Source organism: Ranitomeya imitator, chromosome 2, assembly GCF_032444005.1.
Source record: "Ranitomeya imitator isolate aRanImi1 chromosome 2, aRanImi1.pri, whole genome shotgun sequence".
Classification (NCBI taxonomy): Eukaryota; Metazoa; Chordata; class Amphibia; order Anura; family Dendrobatidae; genus Ranitomeya; species Ranitomeya imitator.
In genome coordinates this window covers 846,432,533-846,448,958 of record NC_091283.1, presented here as the reverse complement: position 1 = coordinate 846,448,958, position 16,426 = coordinate 846,432,533, and the positions used below count along the sequence as shown (strand labels likewise).

The 16,426-nt window shown below is 50.7% G+C and overlaps 2 protein-coding genes across 2 annotated transcripts in view; one reads left to right on the top strand and one right to left on the bottom strand.

Moving 5' to 3' along the window:
* Positions 1-13,378, bottom strand: part of HABP2 (hyaluronan binding protein 2) — a 61,647-nt gene extending 48,269 nt beyond the window's left edge. The window contains exons 1-6 of the mRNA XM_069754337.1: positions 13,295-13,378; positions 12,716-12,740; positions 10,772-10,855; positions 8,878-8,985; positions 7,994-8,110; positions 7,430-7,543 (exon numbers count right to left, since the gene is read on the bottom strand). Coding sequence (XP_069610438.1) covers positions 7,430-7,543; positions 7,994-8,110; positions 8,878-8,985; positions 10,772-10,855; positions 12,716-12,740; positions 13,295-13,309 — 463 coding nt within the window. The 5' untranslated portion in view covers positions 13,310-13,378. The remainder of the gene's footprint in view (positions 1-7,429; positions 7,544-7,993; positions 8,111-8,877; positions 8,986-10,771; positions 10,856-12,715; positions 12,741-13,294) is intronic.
* Positions 13,379-15,218: 1,840 nt separating this feature from the next.
* Positions 15,219-15,917, top strand: LOC138666883 (octapeptide-repeat protein T2-like). The gene has a single exon (XM_069755063.1). It carries the CDS (start codon positions 15,219-15,221, stop codon positions 15,915-15,917), a length of 699 nt encoding a protein of 232 aa, XP_069611164.1.
* The last annotated feature ends 509 nt before the right edge of the window (positions 15,918-16,426 follow it).

Sequence of the window (16,426 nt, the reverse complement as noted above, 5' to 3'; positions counted from 1 at the left end):
AGATACTGATGATGGAGGGGACGAGCGGTCACCAGACACTGATGATGGAGGGGACGGGCGATCACCAGATACTGATGATGGAGGAGACGGGCGGTCACCAGATACTGATGATGGAGGTGACGGTCAGTCACCAGATACTGATGATGGAGGGGACGGTGGTCACCAGATGCTGATGATGGAGGTGACGGGCGCTCACTAGATACTGATGATGGAGGAGACGGGCGGTCACCAGATACTGATGATGGAGGTGACGGGCGGTCACCAGATACTGATGATGGAGGTGACGGTCAGTCACCAGATACTGATGATGGAGGGGACGGTGGTCACCAGATGCTGATGATGGAGGTGACGGGCGCTCACTAGATACTGATGATGGAGGAGACAGGCGGTCACCAGATACTGATGATGGAGGGGACGGGCGGTCACCAGATACTGATGATGGAGGTGACAGGTGGTCACCAGATACTGATGATGGAGGGGACGGGCGGTCAGCAGATACTGATGATGAAAGCGATGGGCGGTCACCAGATACTGATGATGGAGGAGACGGGCGGTCACCAGATACTGATGATGGAGGAGACGAGCGGTCACCAGATACTGATGATGGAGGAGACGGGCGGTCACCAAATACTGATGATGGAGGAGACGGGCGGTCACCAGATACTGATGATGGGGGTGACGGGCGGTCATCAGATACTGATGATGGGGGTGACGGGCGGTCACCAGATACTGATGATGAAGGTGACGGGCGGTCACCAGATACTGATGATGAAGGCGACGGGCAGTCACCAGATACTGATGATGGAGGGGACGGGCGGTCACCAGATACTGATGATGGAGGTGACGGGCGGTCACCAGATACTGATGATGAAGGTGACGGGCGGTCACCAGATACTGATGATGAAGGCGACGGGCAGTCACCAGATACTGATGATGGAGGGGACGGGCTGTTACCAGATACTGATGATGGAGGAGACGGGCGGTCACCAGATACTGATGATGGAGGAGACGGGCGGTCACCAGATACTGATGATGGGGGTGACGGGCGGTCATCAGATACTGATGATGGGGGTGACGGGCGGTCATCAGATACTGATGATGGAGGAGACGGGCGGTCACCAGATGCTGATGATGGAGGTGACGGGCGGTCACCAGATACTGATGATGGAGGAGACGGACGGTCACCAGATACTGATGATGAAGGCGACGGGCAGTCACCAGATACTGATGATGGAGGGGACGGGCTGTTACCAGATACTGATGATGGAGGAGACGGGCGGTCACCAGATACTGATGATGGAGGAGACGGGCGGTCACCAGATACTGATGATGGGGGTGACGGGCGGTCATCAGATACTGATGATGGGGGTGACGGGCGGTCATCAGATACTGATGATGGAGGAGACGGGCAGTCACCAGATACTGATGATGGAGGTGACAGGTGGTCACCAGATACTGATGATGGAGGGGACAGGCGGTCACCAGATACTGATGATGGAGGTGACGGGCGGTCACCAGATACTGATGATGAAGGTGACGGGCGGTCACCAGATACTGATGATGAAGGCGACGGGCGGTCACCAGATACTGATGATGGAGGGGACGGGCTGTTACCAGATACTGATGATGGAGGAGACGGGCGGTCACCAGATACTGATGATGGAGGAGACGGGCGGTCACCAGATACTGATGATGGAGGTGACGGGCGGTCACCAGATACTGATGATGGAGGAGACGGGCGGTCACCAGATACTGATGATGGGGGTGACGGGCGGTCACCAGATACTGATGATGGAGGTGACGGGCGGTCACCAGATACTGATGATGGAGGAGACGGGCGGTCACCAGATACTGATGATGGAGGAGACGAGCGGTCACCAGATACTGATGATGGAGGAGACGGGCGGTCACCAGATACTGATGATGGAGGAGACGAGCGGTCACCAGATACTGATGATGGAGGTGACAGGTGGTCACCAGATACTGATGATGGAGGAGACGAGCGGTCACCAGATACTGATGATGGAGGAGACGAGCGGTCACCAGATACTGATGATGGAGGTGACAGGTGGTCACCAGATACTGATGATGGAGGATCAAGGGATTCAAGCTTCAGGAGGCTAATTTGCATATTCCAGGTGCCTTCTGGGAGAAGCGAAGTCTCCCTAAGCTAGAAGATCGTTGGGTACAGCCGGGACCAGCTGCTTCGAAAGCATCACCAAACCGCGCGCCGTAATTTTTGCCTGTAGGACATTATTGCAAGAGAGCTTGGCTGAGTAGATTACACAAGAAGGAAAACACACAGCAAGTCAGCAGGATCTAGGAGCAACATGGCAGATGTGACAACCTACATGGTGAGCTGCAGCATGTGCTACATGTTCACAGATCGACCAGAAGAAGAATCCAATTTCACCTGTCAGAAGTGTAGACTAGTGGCCCTTTTAGAAGAAAAGGTGCGGGGTCTGGAAGAAAGAATAGCAACTTTGAAACTCATCAAAGAGAATGAAGACTTTCTAGACAGAACAGAAGCATCTCTACTGGTCACAGAAGGTGCAAAAAGTGTCAGAGAACCTCCAAAAGCAGATGAGTGGAAGCATGTGACCAAAAGAAGCAAGAAGACCATGGAGAAATCACCAACCACACAACTGAAGAACCGATATCAAATCTTTGTAGAGGATGAAGATGGCACACCTAAGGATGAAGCAATACCAGCAAGCAAAAAAGAAAAGGGCACACAGCAACAAGTGACAGCAAAAAGTACAGCCAAGAAGCAACGAAGAGTGGTGGTGGTGGGAGACTCACTACTGAGAGGCACCGAAGCAGCCATCTGCAGACCGGACATAACTGCAAGAGAAGTATGCTGCCTTCCAGGTGCGATGATCAAGGATGTGACCGATAGGATACCAAAGCTCTTCAGCTCCAAGGACGTCCACCCATTTCTTCTGATACATGTAGGCACCAATGACACGGCAAGGAAGGACCTACCGACAATCTGCAAGGACTTTGAAGAGTTGGGGAAGAAAGTAAAGGAACTGGATGCACAGGTAGTTTTTTCTTCTATCCTTCCAGTAGACGGGCATGGCACCAGGAGATGGAACAGGATCCTTGATGCAAACAACTGGCTAAGACGATGGTGCAGACAACAAGGATTTGGATTCCTGGACCACGGTGTGAATTACTGGTATGATGGACTCCTCGCCAGAGACGGACTACACCTCAACAAACCTGGGAAACACACATTCGCCAGAAGACTCGCTACACTCATCAGGAGGGCGTTAAACTAGAAGAAGAGGGGACGGGAAGAAAAACATTAGACTCGAACAAAGACGACCCAGGAAAACATACTCAGAAGGGAGGTAAAAACATTTCTAAAACAATCCACAGTGAGGAGATTGGAACAAAACAAAATCCTCTACACTGCATGCTCGCAAACGCCAGAAGCCTGATAAACAAGATGGAAGAACTAGAAGCAGAAATATCTACAGGTAACTTTGACATAGTGGGAATAACCGAGACATGGTTAGATGAAAGCTATGACTGGGCAGTTAACTTACAGGGTTACAGTCTGTTTAGAAAGGATCGTAAAAATCGGAGAGGAGGAGGGGTTTGTCTCTATGTAAAGTCTTGTCTAAAATCCACTTTAAGGGAGGATATTAGCGAAGGGAATGAGGATGTCGAGTCCATATGGGTTGAAATTCATGGAGGGAAAAATGGTAACAAAATTCTCATTGGGGTCTGTTACAAACCCCCAAATATAACAGAAACCATGGAAAGTCTACTTCTAAAGCAGATAGATGAAGCTGCAACCCATAATGAGGTCCTGGTTATGGGGGACTTTAACTACCCGGATATTAACTGGGAAACAGAAACCTGTGAAACCCATAAAGGCAACAGGTTTCTGCTAATAACCAAGAAAAATTATCTTTCACAATTGGTGCAGAATCCAACCAGAGGAGCAGCACTTTTAGACCTAATACTATCTAATAGACCTGACAGAATAACAAATCTGCAGGTGGTCGGGCATTTAGGAAATAGCGACCACAATATTGTGCAGTTTCACCTGTCTTTCACTAGGGGGACTTGTCAGGGAGTCACAAAAACACTGAACTTTAGGAAGGCAAAGTTTGACCAGCTTAGAGATGCCCTTAATCTGGTAGACTGGGACAATATCCTCAGAAATGAGAATACAGATAATAAATGGGAAATGTTTAAGAACATCCTAAATAGGCAGTGTAAGCGGTTTATACCTTGTGGGAATAAAAGGACTAGAAATAGGAAAAACCCAATGTGGCTAAACAAAGAAGTAAGACAGGCAATTAACAGTAAAAAGAAAGCATTTGCACTACTAAAGCAGGATGGCACCATTGAAGCTCTAAAAAACTATAGGGAGAAAAATACTTTATCTAAAAAACTAATTAAAGCTGCCAAAAAGGAAACAGAGAAGCACATTGCTAAGGAGAGTAAAACTAATCCCAAACTGTTCTTCAACTATATCAATAGTAAAAGAATAAAAACTGAAAATGTAGGCCCCTTAAAAAATAGTGAGGAAAGAATGGTTGTAGATGACGAGGAAAAAGCTAACATATTAAACACCTTCTTCTCCACGGTATTCACGGTGGAAAATGAAATGCTAGGTGAAATCCCAAGAAACAATGAAAACCCTATATTAAGGGTCACCAATCTAACCCAAGAAGAGGTGCGAAACCGGCTAAATAAGATTAAAATAGATAAATCTCCGGGTCCGGATGGCATACACCCACGAGTACTAAGAGAACTAAGTAATGTAATAGATAAACCATTATTTCTTATTTTTAGTGACTCTATAGCGACAGGGTCTGTTCCGCAGGACTGGCGCATAGCAAATGTGGTGCCAATATTCAAAAAGGGCTCTAAAAGTGAACCTGGAAATTATAGGCCAGTAAGTCTAACCTCTATTGTTGGTAAAATATTTGAAGGGTTTCTGAGGGATGTTATTCTGGATTATCTCAATGAGAATAACTGTTTAACTCCATATCAGCATGGGTTTATGAGAAATCGCTCCTGTCAAACCAATCTAATCAGTTTTTATGAAGAGGTAAGCTATAGACTGGACCACGGTGAGTCATTGGACGTGGTATATCTCGATTTTTCCAAAGCGTTTGATACCGTGCCGCACAAGAGGTTGGTACACAAAATGAGAATGCTTGGTCTGGGGGAAAATGTGTGTAAATGGGTTAGTAACTGGCTTAGTGATAGAAAGCAGAGGGTGGTTATAAATGGTATAGTCTCTAACTGGGTCGCTGTGACCAGTGGGGTACCGCAGGGGTCAGTATTGGGACCTGTTCTCTTCAACATATTCATTAATGATCTGGTAGAAGGTTTACACAGTAAAATATCGATATTTGCAGATGATACAAAACTATGTAAAGCAGTTAATACAAGAGAAGATAGTATTCTGCTACAGATGGATCTGGATAAGTTGGAAACTTGGGCTGAAAGGTGGCAGATGAGGTTTAACAATGATAAATGTAAGGTTATACACATGGGAAGAGGGAATCAATATCACCATTACACACTGAACGGGAAACCACTGGGTAAATCTGACAGGGAGAAGGACTTGGGGATCCTAGTTAATGATAAACTTACCTGGAGCAGCCAGTGCCAGGCAGCAGCTGCCAAGGCAAACAGGATCATGGGGTGCATTAAAAGAGGTCTGGATACACATGATGAGAGCATTATACTGCCTCTGTACAAATCCCTAGTTAGACCGCACATGGAGTACTGTGTCCAGTTTTGGGCACCGGTGCTCAGGAAGGATATAATGGAACTAGAGAGAGTACAAAGGAGGGCAACAAAATTAATAAAGGGGATGGGAGAACTACAATACCCAGATAGATTAGCGAAATTAGGATTATTTAGTCTAGAAAAAAGACGACTGAGGGGCGATCTAATAACCATGTATAAGTATATAAGGGGACAATACAAATATCTCGCTGAGGATCTGTTTATACCAAGGAAGGTGACGGGCACAAGGGGGCATTCTTTGCGTCTGGAGGAGAGAAGGTTTTTCCACCAACATAGAAGAGGATTCTTTACTGTTAGGGCAGTGAGAATCTGGAATTGCTTGCCTGAGGAGGTGGTGATGGCGAACTCAGTCGAGGGGTTCAAGAGAGGCCTGGATGTCTTCCTGGAGCAGAACAATATTGTATCATACAATTATTAGGTTCTGTAGAAGGACGTAGATCTGGGGATTTATTATGATGGAATATAGGCTGAACTGGATGGACAAATGTCTTTTTTCGGCCTTACTAACTATGTTACTATGTTACTATGAGGAGACGAGCGGTCACCAGATACTGATGATGGAGGAGACAGGCGGTCACCAGATACTGATGATGGAGGTGACAGGTGGTCACCAGATACTGATGATGGAGGAGACGAGCGGTCACCAGATACTGATGATGGAGGTGACGGGCGGTCACCAGATACTGATGATGGAGGAGACGGGCGGTCACCAGATACTGATGATGGAGGAGATGGGCGGTCACCAGATACTGATGATGGAGGAGATGGGCAGTCACCAGATACTGATGATGGAGGTGACGGGCGGTCACCAGATACTGATGATGGAGGAGACGAGCGGTCACCAGATACTGATGATGGAGGTGACGGGCGGTCACCAGATACTGATGATGGAGGAGATGGGCAGTCACCAGATACTGATGATGGAGGAGACGGGCGGTCACCAGATACTGATGATGGAGGAGACGGGCGGTCACCAGATACTGATGATGGAGGAGACGGGAGGTCACCAGATACTGATGATGGAGGAGACGGGCGGTCACCAGATACTGATGATGGAGGAGACGGGCGGTCACCAGATACTGATGATGGAGGCAACGGCCGGTCACCAGATACTGATGATACTTACCGTTCTGTTTTATTCAGTCACTTTGTACTTTGCTAATTGATACAAATAAACCGCTGTCTCTTCTATTAGTGTAACATTCCTACATTGTAGCGATTTTATATATATATATATATATATATATTGACTTTCTCGCCTTCCTGAGACTTTCCTCTTGTCTCCAGTTGGAGGAATCTCGATTTAAAGGGGAATTACACTTTGATCCCCCTGGACGGTGACGCTGTGGGGCTCAGCCTGGGACTCTCCAGCTCTTGTAATACTACAATTCCTGGTGCATTCTGTCTGCCGCAGACGATCAGAGGATGATGGGACTTGTAGTTGCACAGCAGCTGGTTCCTTATGACTTGTGTTTGCTGGCTCAGTGATCGGCCCAGTCCACGACCACAGGCCGCCACAAACAGCGCAATTATAATACCGCTATTATATTAGACAATTGCTTATAATGCTATTCCATAATGTGAGAAATGTCTTTACCTTGCAGTGAGGTCAGAATGGCTCCCGCCGTCCTCACTTTGCACTTACCCTTCTCACAGAACGTCCCCCTGAAGCTCTTCGGGCAGAGGCAGATGAAGCTGTTCAGTTTTCTCAGGCAGGTTCCTCCGTTCTTACACGGATTGTTGGTGCAAACGGACTCGACTGCAAAAAGAAGAAAACAATCCCAACGGTGGCAGCAATGGCGAGGGAGCGGTGCGCGGGCAGTGCTGCGGGCGCAGATGTAGCAGAGCTCTCCTTGTATCTGACCCCATTATTTTAGGTAGAGGGGAAGCTCTGTGCAGTTTTACTTATCCTGAGTGGACCCCATAGTCTGTAAGGCCCCATTGGACCCCCACTGTGACATAATGGATGGGTTCCCCCTTTCTGCCCTGCAGTGTTTAGCTCCTGGAGGATTGTCTTCGCTGACACATTGTAGCGAGCTCATCAGCTGTTTAATTAGGATGTAATCTATAATTAATATGGCTGAGAAAAGACACAAGTCCGCCACTTTCGCTGGGGGATGATAAGGGACTGACAGCAAGTAGAGGTCTTGTAATTGACATTAGTAGATTTTCTGTGTCGTCCCCCCCGTCCCCGGTGGGCACCTCGTACCTGCACTGCACGTGGGGTCTTGGTACGGATAGTGACACCGACACTTGTAATACGGAGCAAACTTCCTCAGGACGCAGTCGCCGTGGTCGCACGTGTCCTTCTTGCACGGCCCCATCACTGTCCACAAAACGTACAGAAAAGACTTTATATTAATGAACTGCATGGATAATGAGGGCACGGAGAAGCTCGACGTTAGGAGGTCGGACCAGTCACCCAGAGGCCGAAAGACCCTCCAGTGGGTCCTCAAAGAAGCCCTCCATAGCATCAATGTTCTGGGAAGTTCTGGGTCATAGGATGAAGAAACATTGACAGCAGCCTCTTAAGAATCCTTCTCATTTCTGCAGAATATTTCACAACCTTATTGCTCTTACAGTAAAGAACCCTTCTCTTCTATAGAACATTTCCTACTGCTTTAATGCTCACATAGTAAAGAATCTCAGAAAATACACCACAGCTTTATTGCTCTTGCAGTAAATAAAAAATTACAGTTTAACTGCTCTTACAGAAAAGAATCCTTTCCATCTACAGAAACTAGAGAACAGCATTATGTCATTGTTCCTGTAAGGCTGTGGAAATGAGCGTAGTGCCCTAACAGTGAGGAATACTGCCTGACTATATCACATACAGCACGGCCTCGCTGCTCTCAGTACATTGTCCAGCCTTATTGCTCTTCTAGAGAATTGTGCAGCTCTTACAGCAAATAATCCTTCCAGGTTCACAGAATATTGCACAAGCTGAACGTTCTTACAACCCATAGAGAACTTGTCATAACATAACTGCTGTTACTGTAAAGAATCCTAACAGTTATTGGTAAAGTGACAGCGCAGATATGACTGGGATAACTGTGTGAACTCTGCACATTGAGCTTTTCCTTCTTTTCTCACCTTTCTCGCAGTTTGATCCAGTGAAGAACTCTGAGCAGCGACACGTGTATCCTTGCTCCGTGTTCACACATGTTCCGTGGTTAAGACACGGCTGCGAGCTGCAGGGATCTGACCAGGAAGTATCATGTTAACATAATGCAGAATACACATGGGGGGCAGGGTGGGTGGGGGCCTAATGACTACAGGATGAGGCTGCGGGGCCCCTCTCTGTACTGCACCATGTACCGATCCTAGAGGGCGGGGTCTTCTGGTGTGGTGTCAGAGCTGTGCTGGGTGCACTGACCAATCAGACGTCTCCCGCCTGCAGCTCCCTCCCTCCTCTCACAGCATGCAGTCTCACATACACAGTGACTGCAGCTGCATCCCCCTCCTCCCTGATTTTTATCTCCTCCATTAGGTAGTATAGAGAGATTTTTGGTGACTGAGGACTTGGAACTTTGCGCCCATCTTGAAGGATCCTGTAGGCAGGAGGTGTATCTGTAGGCAGGAAGGGGGTCTCCAGGCTGGAAGGGGGTCTCCAGGCTGGAAGGGGGATCTGCAGGCAGGAGGGGGGTCTCCAGGCTGGAAGGGAAATCTGCAGGCAGGAGGGGGTCTCCAGGCTGGAAGGGGGTCTCCAGGCTGGAAGGGAAATCTGCAGGCAGGAGGGGGTCTCTAGGCAGGAAGGGGGTCTCCAGGCTGGAAGGGGAATCTGCAGGCAGGAGGGGGTCTCTAGGCAGGAAGGGGGTCTCCAGGCTGGAAGGGAAATCTGCAGGCAGGAGGGGGTCTCTAGGCAGGAAGGGGGTCTCCAGGCTGGAAGGGGAATCTGCAGGCAGGAGGGGGGTCTCCAGGCTGGAAGGGGGTCTCCAGGCTGGAAGGGGAATCTGCAGGCAGGAACGGGGTCTCCGGGCTGAAAGGGGGATCTGCAGGCAGGGGGGGGGGGTCTCCAGGCAGGGGTGGTCTCCAGGCTGGAAGGGGGATCTGCAGGCAGGGGGGTCTCCAGGCAGGAGGGGGGTCTGCAGGCAGGAGGGGGGTCTCCAGGCTGGAAGGGGAAACTGCAGGCAGGAGGGAGGTCTCCAGGCTGGAAGAGGGTCTCCAGGCTGGAAGCGGAATCTGCAGGCAGGAGGGGGGTCTCCAGGCTGGAAGGGGGTCTCCAGGCTGGAAGGGGAATCTGCAGGCAGGAGGGGGGTCTCCAGGCTGGAAGGGGGTCTCCAGGGTGGAAGGGGAATCTGCAGGTAGGAAGGGGGTCTCCAGGCTGGAAGGGGAATCTGCAGGCAGGAGGGGGTCTCCAGGCTGGAAGGGGGTCTCCAGGGTGGAAGGGGAATCTGCAGGTAGGAAGGGGGCTTCCAGGCTGGAAGGGGAATCTGCAGGCAGGAGGGGGGTCTCCAGGCTGGAAGGGGGTCTCCAGGGTGGAAGGGGAATCTGCAGGTAGGAAGGGGGTCTCCAGGCTGGAAGGGGAATCTGCAGGCAGGAGGGGGTCTCCAGGCTGGAAGGGGGTCTCCAGGCTGGAAGCGGAATCTGCAGGCAGGAGAGGGGTCTCCAGGCTGGAAGGGGGTCTCCAGGGTGGAAGGGGAATCTGCAGGTAGGAAGGGGGTCTCCAGGCTGGAAGGGGGTCTCCAGGGTGGAAGGGGAATCTGCAGGTAGGAAGGGGGTCTCCTCCAGGCTGGAAGGGGAATCTGCAGGCAGGAGGGGGTCTCTAGGCAGGACGGGGGTCTCCAGGCTGGAAGGGGGATTTGCAGGCGGGGGGGGGGGGGGTGTCTGCAGGCAGGAGGGGGGTCTGCAGGCCGGAAGGGGGATCTGCTAGCAGGGGGGGGTCTCCAGGCAGGAGGGGGGTCTGCAGGCAGGAGGGGGGTCTGCAGGCAGGAGGGGGGTCTGCAGACAGGGGGGGGGGTCTGCAGGCTCCAGGATGTAGATTTACCCTCCGCAGAGTCATAGTAGTTCAGGTTCAGTGCATGGTGGACGTTTTCTGCAGTTAGTCTTCCCAGATTTTTCAGCAACTGTTCTGTAAAACAGAATGAAGATGAGGATGAAGCAGTGACCAGCAAGCAGTGTTAGTGGCGGAGTGTAATTCCACTGCTATCCAGCGCCATCCTCCATAACCTGTGAATGATTGGATGATGGGGTAGTGGCTGCTTCTCATCACTCCACCATTTTCAGATCCATCACCGCTGCTTGTTGTCAGTGACTTGAATCATTTGTGCTGCTCACACAGCTGCAGTTTGTTACAATGTGTCCAGTCTGGGCTGATCAGATCCAGTTCATACAGATACAGGTGCAGGACACCAGGACTCCGCTCTCTGTCTCGGCTTTCAATGCACCGAGCTTCCATTCAATGACAGCTAAAGCCATATTGAGATCTTCTATGTTTGTGTTTTCCTAGCAAAGCCACACTGACACAGTGTAACAAACCCATCAGCTGAGCGAGGAAACTAGGGGAACTTTTCTTTATGAAATAAAGGGTAGAATGTTCATTTATGCTGACAGCAAGCAGAGATCCTGGAAAGATGAGAAACTGAAATTCATAGTAAGCCCCCCTTAGTGTATTTCCATCTGTGCATGCCCTGTGTACCCCCGTACTCCTTCCTGTGTACTCCCCCCGTGCTCTCCCTCTCTTCATACAACCTCTTAGTTTCCCCCTCTGTGTGCTGCCTCCCTGTATACTCCATACTCCACCTCTCTGTACCCCCTATATGGAATCCCCCCGTGTCCTCCCCACCGTGTCCCCCTCCCATGTCCTCCCATGTCCCCCCTCCCGTGTCCCCCTCCCATGTCCCCCTCCCGTGTCCCCCCTCCCATGTCCCCCTCCCGTGTCCCCCCTCCTGTGTCCCCCTCCCGTGTCCCCCCTCCCGTGTCCTCCCCTTGTGTCCCCCGTGTCCTCCCCCTGTGTCCCGCGTGTCCCCCTCACGTGTCCCCCCTCCCGTGTCCCCCCCGTCTCCCCCCTCCCGTGTCCCCCACCCATGTCCCCCCTCCCGTGTCCCCCTCACGTGTCCCCCCTCCCGTGTCCCTGCGTGTCCCCCTCCCGGGGTCCCCCTCCCGTGTCCCCCTGTGTCCCCGTGTGTCCCCTCCTGTGTCCCCCTCCCGTGTCCCCGCGTGTCCCCCTCCCGTGTCCCCCTGTATCCCCGCGTGTCCCCCTCCTGTGTCCCCTTCCCGTGTCCCCGTGTCCTCCCCCTATGTCCCCGTGTGTCCCTCCTCCCATGTCCCCGCGTGTCCCCCTCCAGTGTCCCCCCGTGTCCCTCTCCAGTGTCCCCCCTCCCGTGTCCCCCTCCAGTGTCCCCCGTGTCCCCCCTCCTGTGTCCCCCCGTGTCCCCCTGCCGTGTCCTCCCCCTGTGTCCCCCCTCCCGTGTCCCCGTGTGTCCCCCTCCAGTGTCCCCCGTGTCCCCCCTCCCGTGTCCCCCTCCAGTGTCCCCAGTGTCCCCCGTGTCCCCCTCCCATGTCCCCTGTGTCATCCCCCTGTGTCCCCCCTCCCGTGTCCTCCCCCTGTGTCCCCGCGTGTCCCCCTCCCGTGTCCCCCTGTGTCCCCGCGTGTCCCCCTCCTGTGTCCCCCCCGTGTCCCCGCGTGTCCCCCTCCCGTGTCCCCCCCGTGTCCCCGCGTGTCCCCCTCCCGTGTCCCCCCGTGTCCTCCCCGTGTCCCCCTCCCGTGTCCTCCCCGTGACCCCCCGTGTCCCCGCGTGTCCCCCTCCCGTGTCCCCCCGTGTCCTCCCCGTGTCCCCCTCCCGTGTCCTCCCCGTGACCCCCCGTGTCCCCCTCCCGTGTCCCCCCGTGTCCCCGCGTGTCCCCCTCCCGTGTCCCCCCCGTGTCCCCCTCCCGTATCCCCCCCCCCGCACATTTCTCGCTCAGTAAATATCCATGAGATAATATTTACCGTAATTCATCAGACGATGGCGAAACTGAGGAGAGAAAGACGAGAATGAGATACGAGGAGCCGCGGGGGAATAATTATTAACATGGCACTATGCAAATGAGCTGTAACCCATAGCAACCAGAGATCGTCATCATTCAGGATCATGTACGATCATCAGATCCCTTCTCATTCACAAGATCAGTTACACAAAATCCTGCAGATTTTCCGGCCGCCGCGTATTCAGGGGTTTCAGGTGCAGCAGTCACCGCGGGGTCCTGGCACATGTGGGGCCCAAAGACCCCAAAGATAAGGAGATCGGTTCTGTAAATGCCAGCTGGGGGTCCGGACACAGGGTTCATGGTGTGGCGAATACATCTCCGGCAGCACAGACCCTGGTCCGGATTGTTACAATGTATCAGCCTAGAGTCCATGGGTCTCACAGAGGATTGTCCAGACTGGATACAATGTAACAAACCCTCAGCTGTAAGGAGCATTAGGGCAGGACAGGATTTCAGCCTCTGTGTGGTAACAACAATCACTGAGAGCAAGCAGAGGCAGGGAAGGCGAAAACAAACTGCAGAATTGTTCAAAAGTCCGTACCCCGGATATGTTCATGCAGAGGTTTCCCTGGTTCTTACGGAAATGTCCACATGTGAGGAATGAAGAGGAAGGAAGAGGAAGGAAGGGGAAAGAAAAGGAAGGAAGAGGAAGGAAAGTGAAGGAAGAGGAAGGAAAGGGAAGAAAACAAAGGGACAGGAAGAGGAAGTAAGGGGAAGAAAGAGGAAGTGAGGGGAAGGAAGAGGAAGGCAAAGGAAGGATGGGGAAGGTAGAGGAAGTAAGGGGAAGGAAGGGGAAGGAAAAGGAAGGAAGGGGAAGGAAAAGAAAGGAAGAGGAAGAAAGGGGAGGGAAGAGGAAGGAAAGGGAAGGTAGAGGAAGGAAAAGGAAGGGGAAGGAAGAGGAAGGGGAAGGAAAAGGAAGGTAGAGAAAGGGGGAGGAAGAGAAAGAAAGGGGAGGGAAAAGGAAGAGGAAGGAAGGGTAAGGAAGAGGAAGGAAGGGGAAGAGGAAGGAAAAGGAAGGTAGAGGAAGGGGAAGGAAGAGGAAGGAAGGAAGGGGAAGGAAGAGGAAAGAAAAGGAAGGGAGAGGAAGAGGAAGGAAGGGGAAGGAAAAGGAAGGGGAAGGAAGAGGAAACAAGGGAAAGGAAGAGGATAGAAAAGGAAGGAAGGGGAAGGAAAAGGAAGGGGAAGGAAGATGAAGGAAGGGGAAGGAAGGGAAAGGAAGTGGAAGAGGAAGGGAGGGGAAGGAAGAGGAAGGAAAGGGAAGTAAGAGCAAGGAAGAGGAAGGAAGGAAAGAAGGAAGGAAGATGAAGGAAAAGGAAGGAAGGTGAAAGAAGAGGAAGGAAAAGGAAGGAAGATGAAGGAAGGAAGAGGAATTGGAAGGAAGAGGAAGGTAGAGAAAGGAAAAGGAAGGAAGGGGAAGGAAAAGGAAGGAAGGATGAGAAAGGAAAAGGAAGTAAGGGGATGGAAAGGAAGGAAGAGGAAGGAAGGAAAAGGGTGGAAGGAAAAGGAAGGAAGGAAGGAAAAAGAAGGAAAAGTATGGAAGGAAGAGGAAGGAAAAGTATGGAAGGAAGAGGAAGGAAGGAAAGAAGGTAGGAAGAACAAGGATGGAAGGAATAGGAAGGAAAGAATGGGAAGAAAGAGGAAGGAAGGGGAAGAAGAGGAAGGAAAAGGATGGAAGGAAGATGAAGGATGGAAGGAAGAAATAAAAAAGAAGGAAGAGGATGGAAGGAAGAGGAAGGAAAGAAGGGGAAGGGAGGAAAGAAGGGGAAGTAAGGAAGGAAGAGGAATGAAAAGGAAGGAAGAGGAAGGTAGAGCAAGGAAGATGAAGAAAATGGAAGGACAAGGAAAGAAATGGAAGGACAAGGATGGAAGAAAAACGAAAAGGAAGGAAGAGAAAGGAAGGAACACAGAAAAAGGAAGCAAGAGAGAGACATGAAGGAAGAGAGAGAAAGGAAGGAAGGGAAAGGAAGAGGGGGGAAGGAAGAGGAAGGAAAAGGAAGAGGAAGGAAGAGAAAGGAAAAGGAAGGTAGAAAAAGCAAAAGGAATGAAGGGGAAGGAAAAGGAAGGAAGGACGAGGAAGGAAAAGGAAGTAAGGGGATGGAAAAGGAAGGAAGAGGAAGGAAAAGGAAGAAAGGAAGGAAAAGGAAGGAAAAGTATGGAAGGAAGAGAATGGAAGTATAGAAGGAAGGAAGAGAATTGAGGGAAGAGGAAGGAAAGAAGAGGAAGGAAAGAAGAGGAAGGAAGAGGAAGGAAGGAGAAGAAGAGGAAGGAAGGAAGAGGAAGGAAAAGGATGGAAGGAAGAGGAAGGAAGGAAAAAGAAGGAAGAGGCAGGAAGAGGATGGAAGGAACAGGAAGGAACGAAGGGGAAGGGAGGAAAGAAGGGGAAGTAAGGAAGGAAGAGGAATGAAAAGAAAGGAAGAGGAAGGTAGAGCAAGGAAGAGGAAGAAAATGGAAGGACAAAGAAAGAAATGGAAGGACAAGGATGGAAGAAAAAGGAAAATGAAGGAAGAGAAAGGAAGGAACACAGAAAAAGGAAGCAAGAGAGAGACATGAAGGAAGAGAGAGAAAGGAAGGAAGGGAAAGAGGAAGGAAAGAAGGGGAAGGAAGAGGAAGGAAGAAGAAGGAGGTGGAAGGAAGAGGAAGGAAAAGAAAGAGGAAGGAAGAGAAAGGAAAAGGAAGGTAGAAAAAGCAAAAGGAAGGAAGGGGAAGGAAAAGGGAGGAAGGACGAGGAAGGAAAAGGAAGTAAGGGGATGGAAAAGGAAGGAAGAGGAAGGAAAAGGAAGAAAGGACGGAAAAGGAAGGAAGAGGAAGGAAAAGTATGGAAGGAAGAGGAAGGAAGGAAAGAAGGTAGGAAGAACGAGGATGGAAGGAAGAGCAAGAAAGAAGGGGAAGGAAGAGGAAGGAAGGGGAGGGAAGAGGAAGGAAAGGGATGGAAGGAAGAAGGAAGAGGATGGAAAAAGAAGGAAGATGAAGGAAAAGGAAGGAAGAAAAGAAAAGGAAGAAAGATGAAGGAAAAGTATGGAAGGAAGAGAATGGAAGTAAAGAAGGAAGGAAGGAAGAGAATTGAGGGAAGAGGAAGGAAAGAAGGGGAAGGAAGAGGAAGGAAAAGGATGGAAGGAAGAGGAAGGAAGGAAAAAGAAGGAACAGGAAGGAAGAGGATGGAATGAAGAGGAAGGAAAGAAGGGGAAGGGAGGAAGTAAGGGGAAGTAAGGAAGGAAGAGGAATGAAAAGGAAGGAAGAGGAAGGTAGAGCAAGGAAGAGGAAGAAAATGGAAGGAAGAGGAAGGAAATTGAAGGAAGAGGAAGGAAATGGAAGGAAAAGGATGAAAGGAAAAGGAAAAGGAAGGAAGTGAAAGGAAGGAATACAGAAAAAGGAAGCAAGAGAGAGACATGAAGGAAGAGAGAGAAAGGAAGGAAGGGGAAGAGGAAGGAAACAAGGTGAAGGAAGAGGAAGGAAGAGGAAGGAAGGCAACCCAGAATATGTGCTGCCTCTTACATTCATCTTTCTAATGATCATGCTGCCTCATGTGGAGTTCATGTGTGGGATCACCGACCTTCAGAAGGTGTCTGTATCCATCAGGTGTTTGGCAGTGGCAGTGTCGGTGCACAGCTCCATACAGGGCTGAGACTATTCCACAACTGTCCTAAGCCTGAATACGGCAAGAACCACAGTCTAT

Bases quoted from the DNA above. Each gene is read 5' to 3' on its own strand.
- LOC138666883 (XM_069755063.1), top strand. From the start codon at position 15,219: ATGGAAGGACAAGGATGGAAGAAAAAGGAAAATGAAGGAAGAGAAAGG.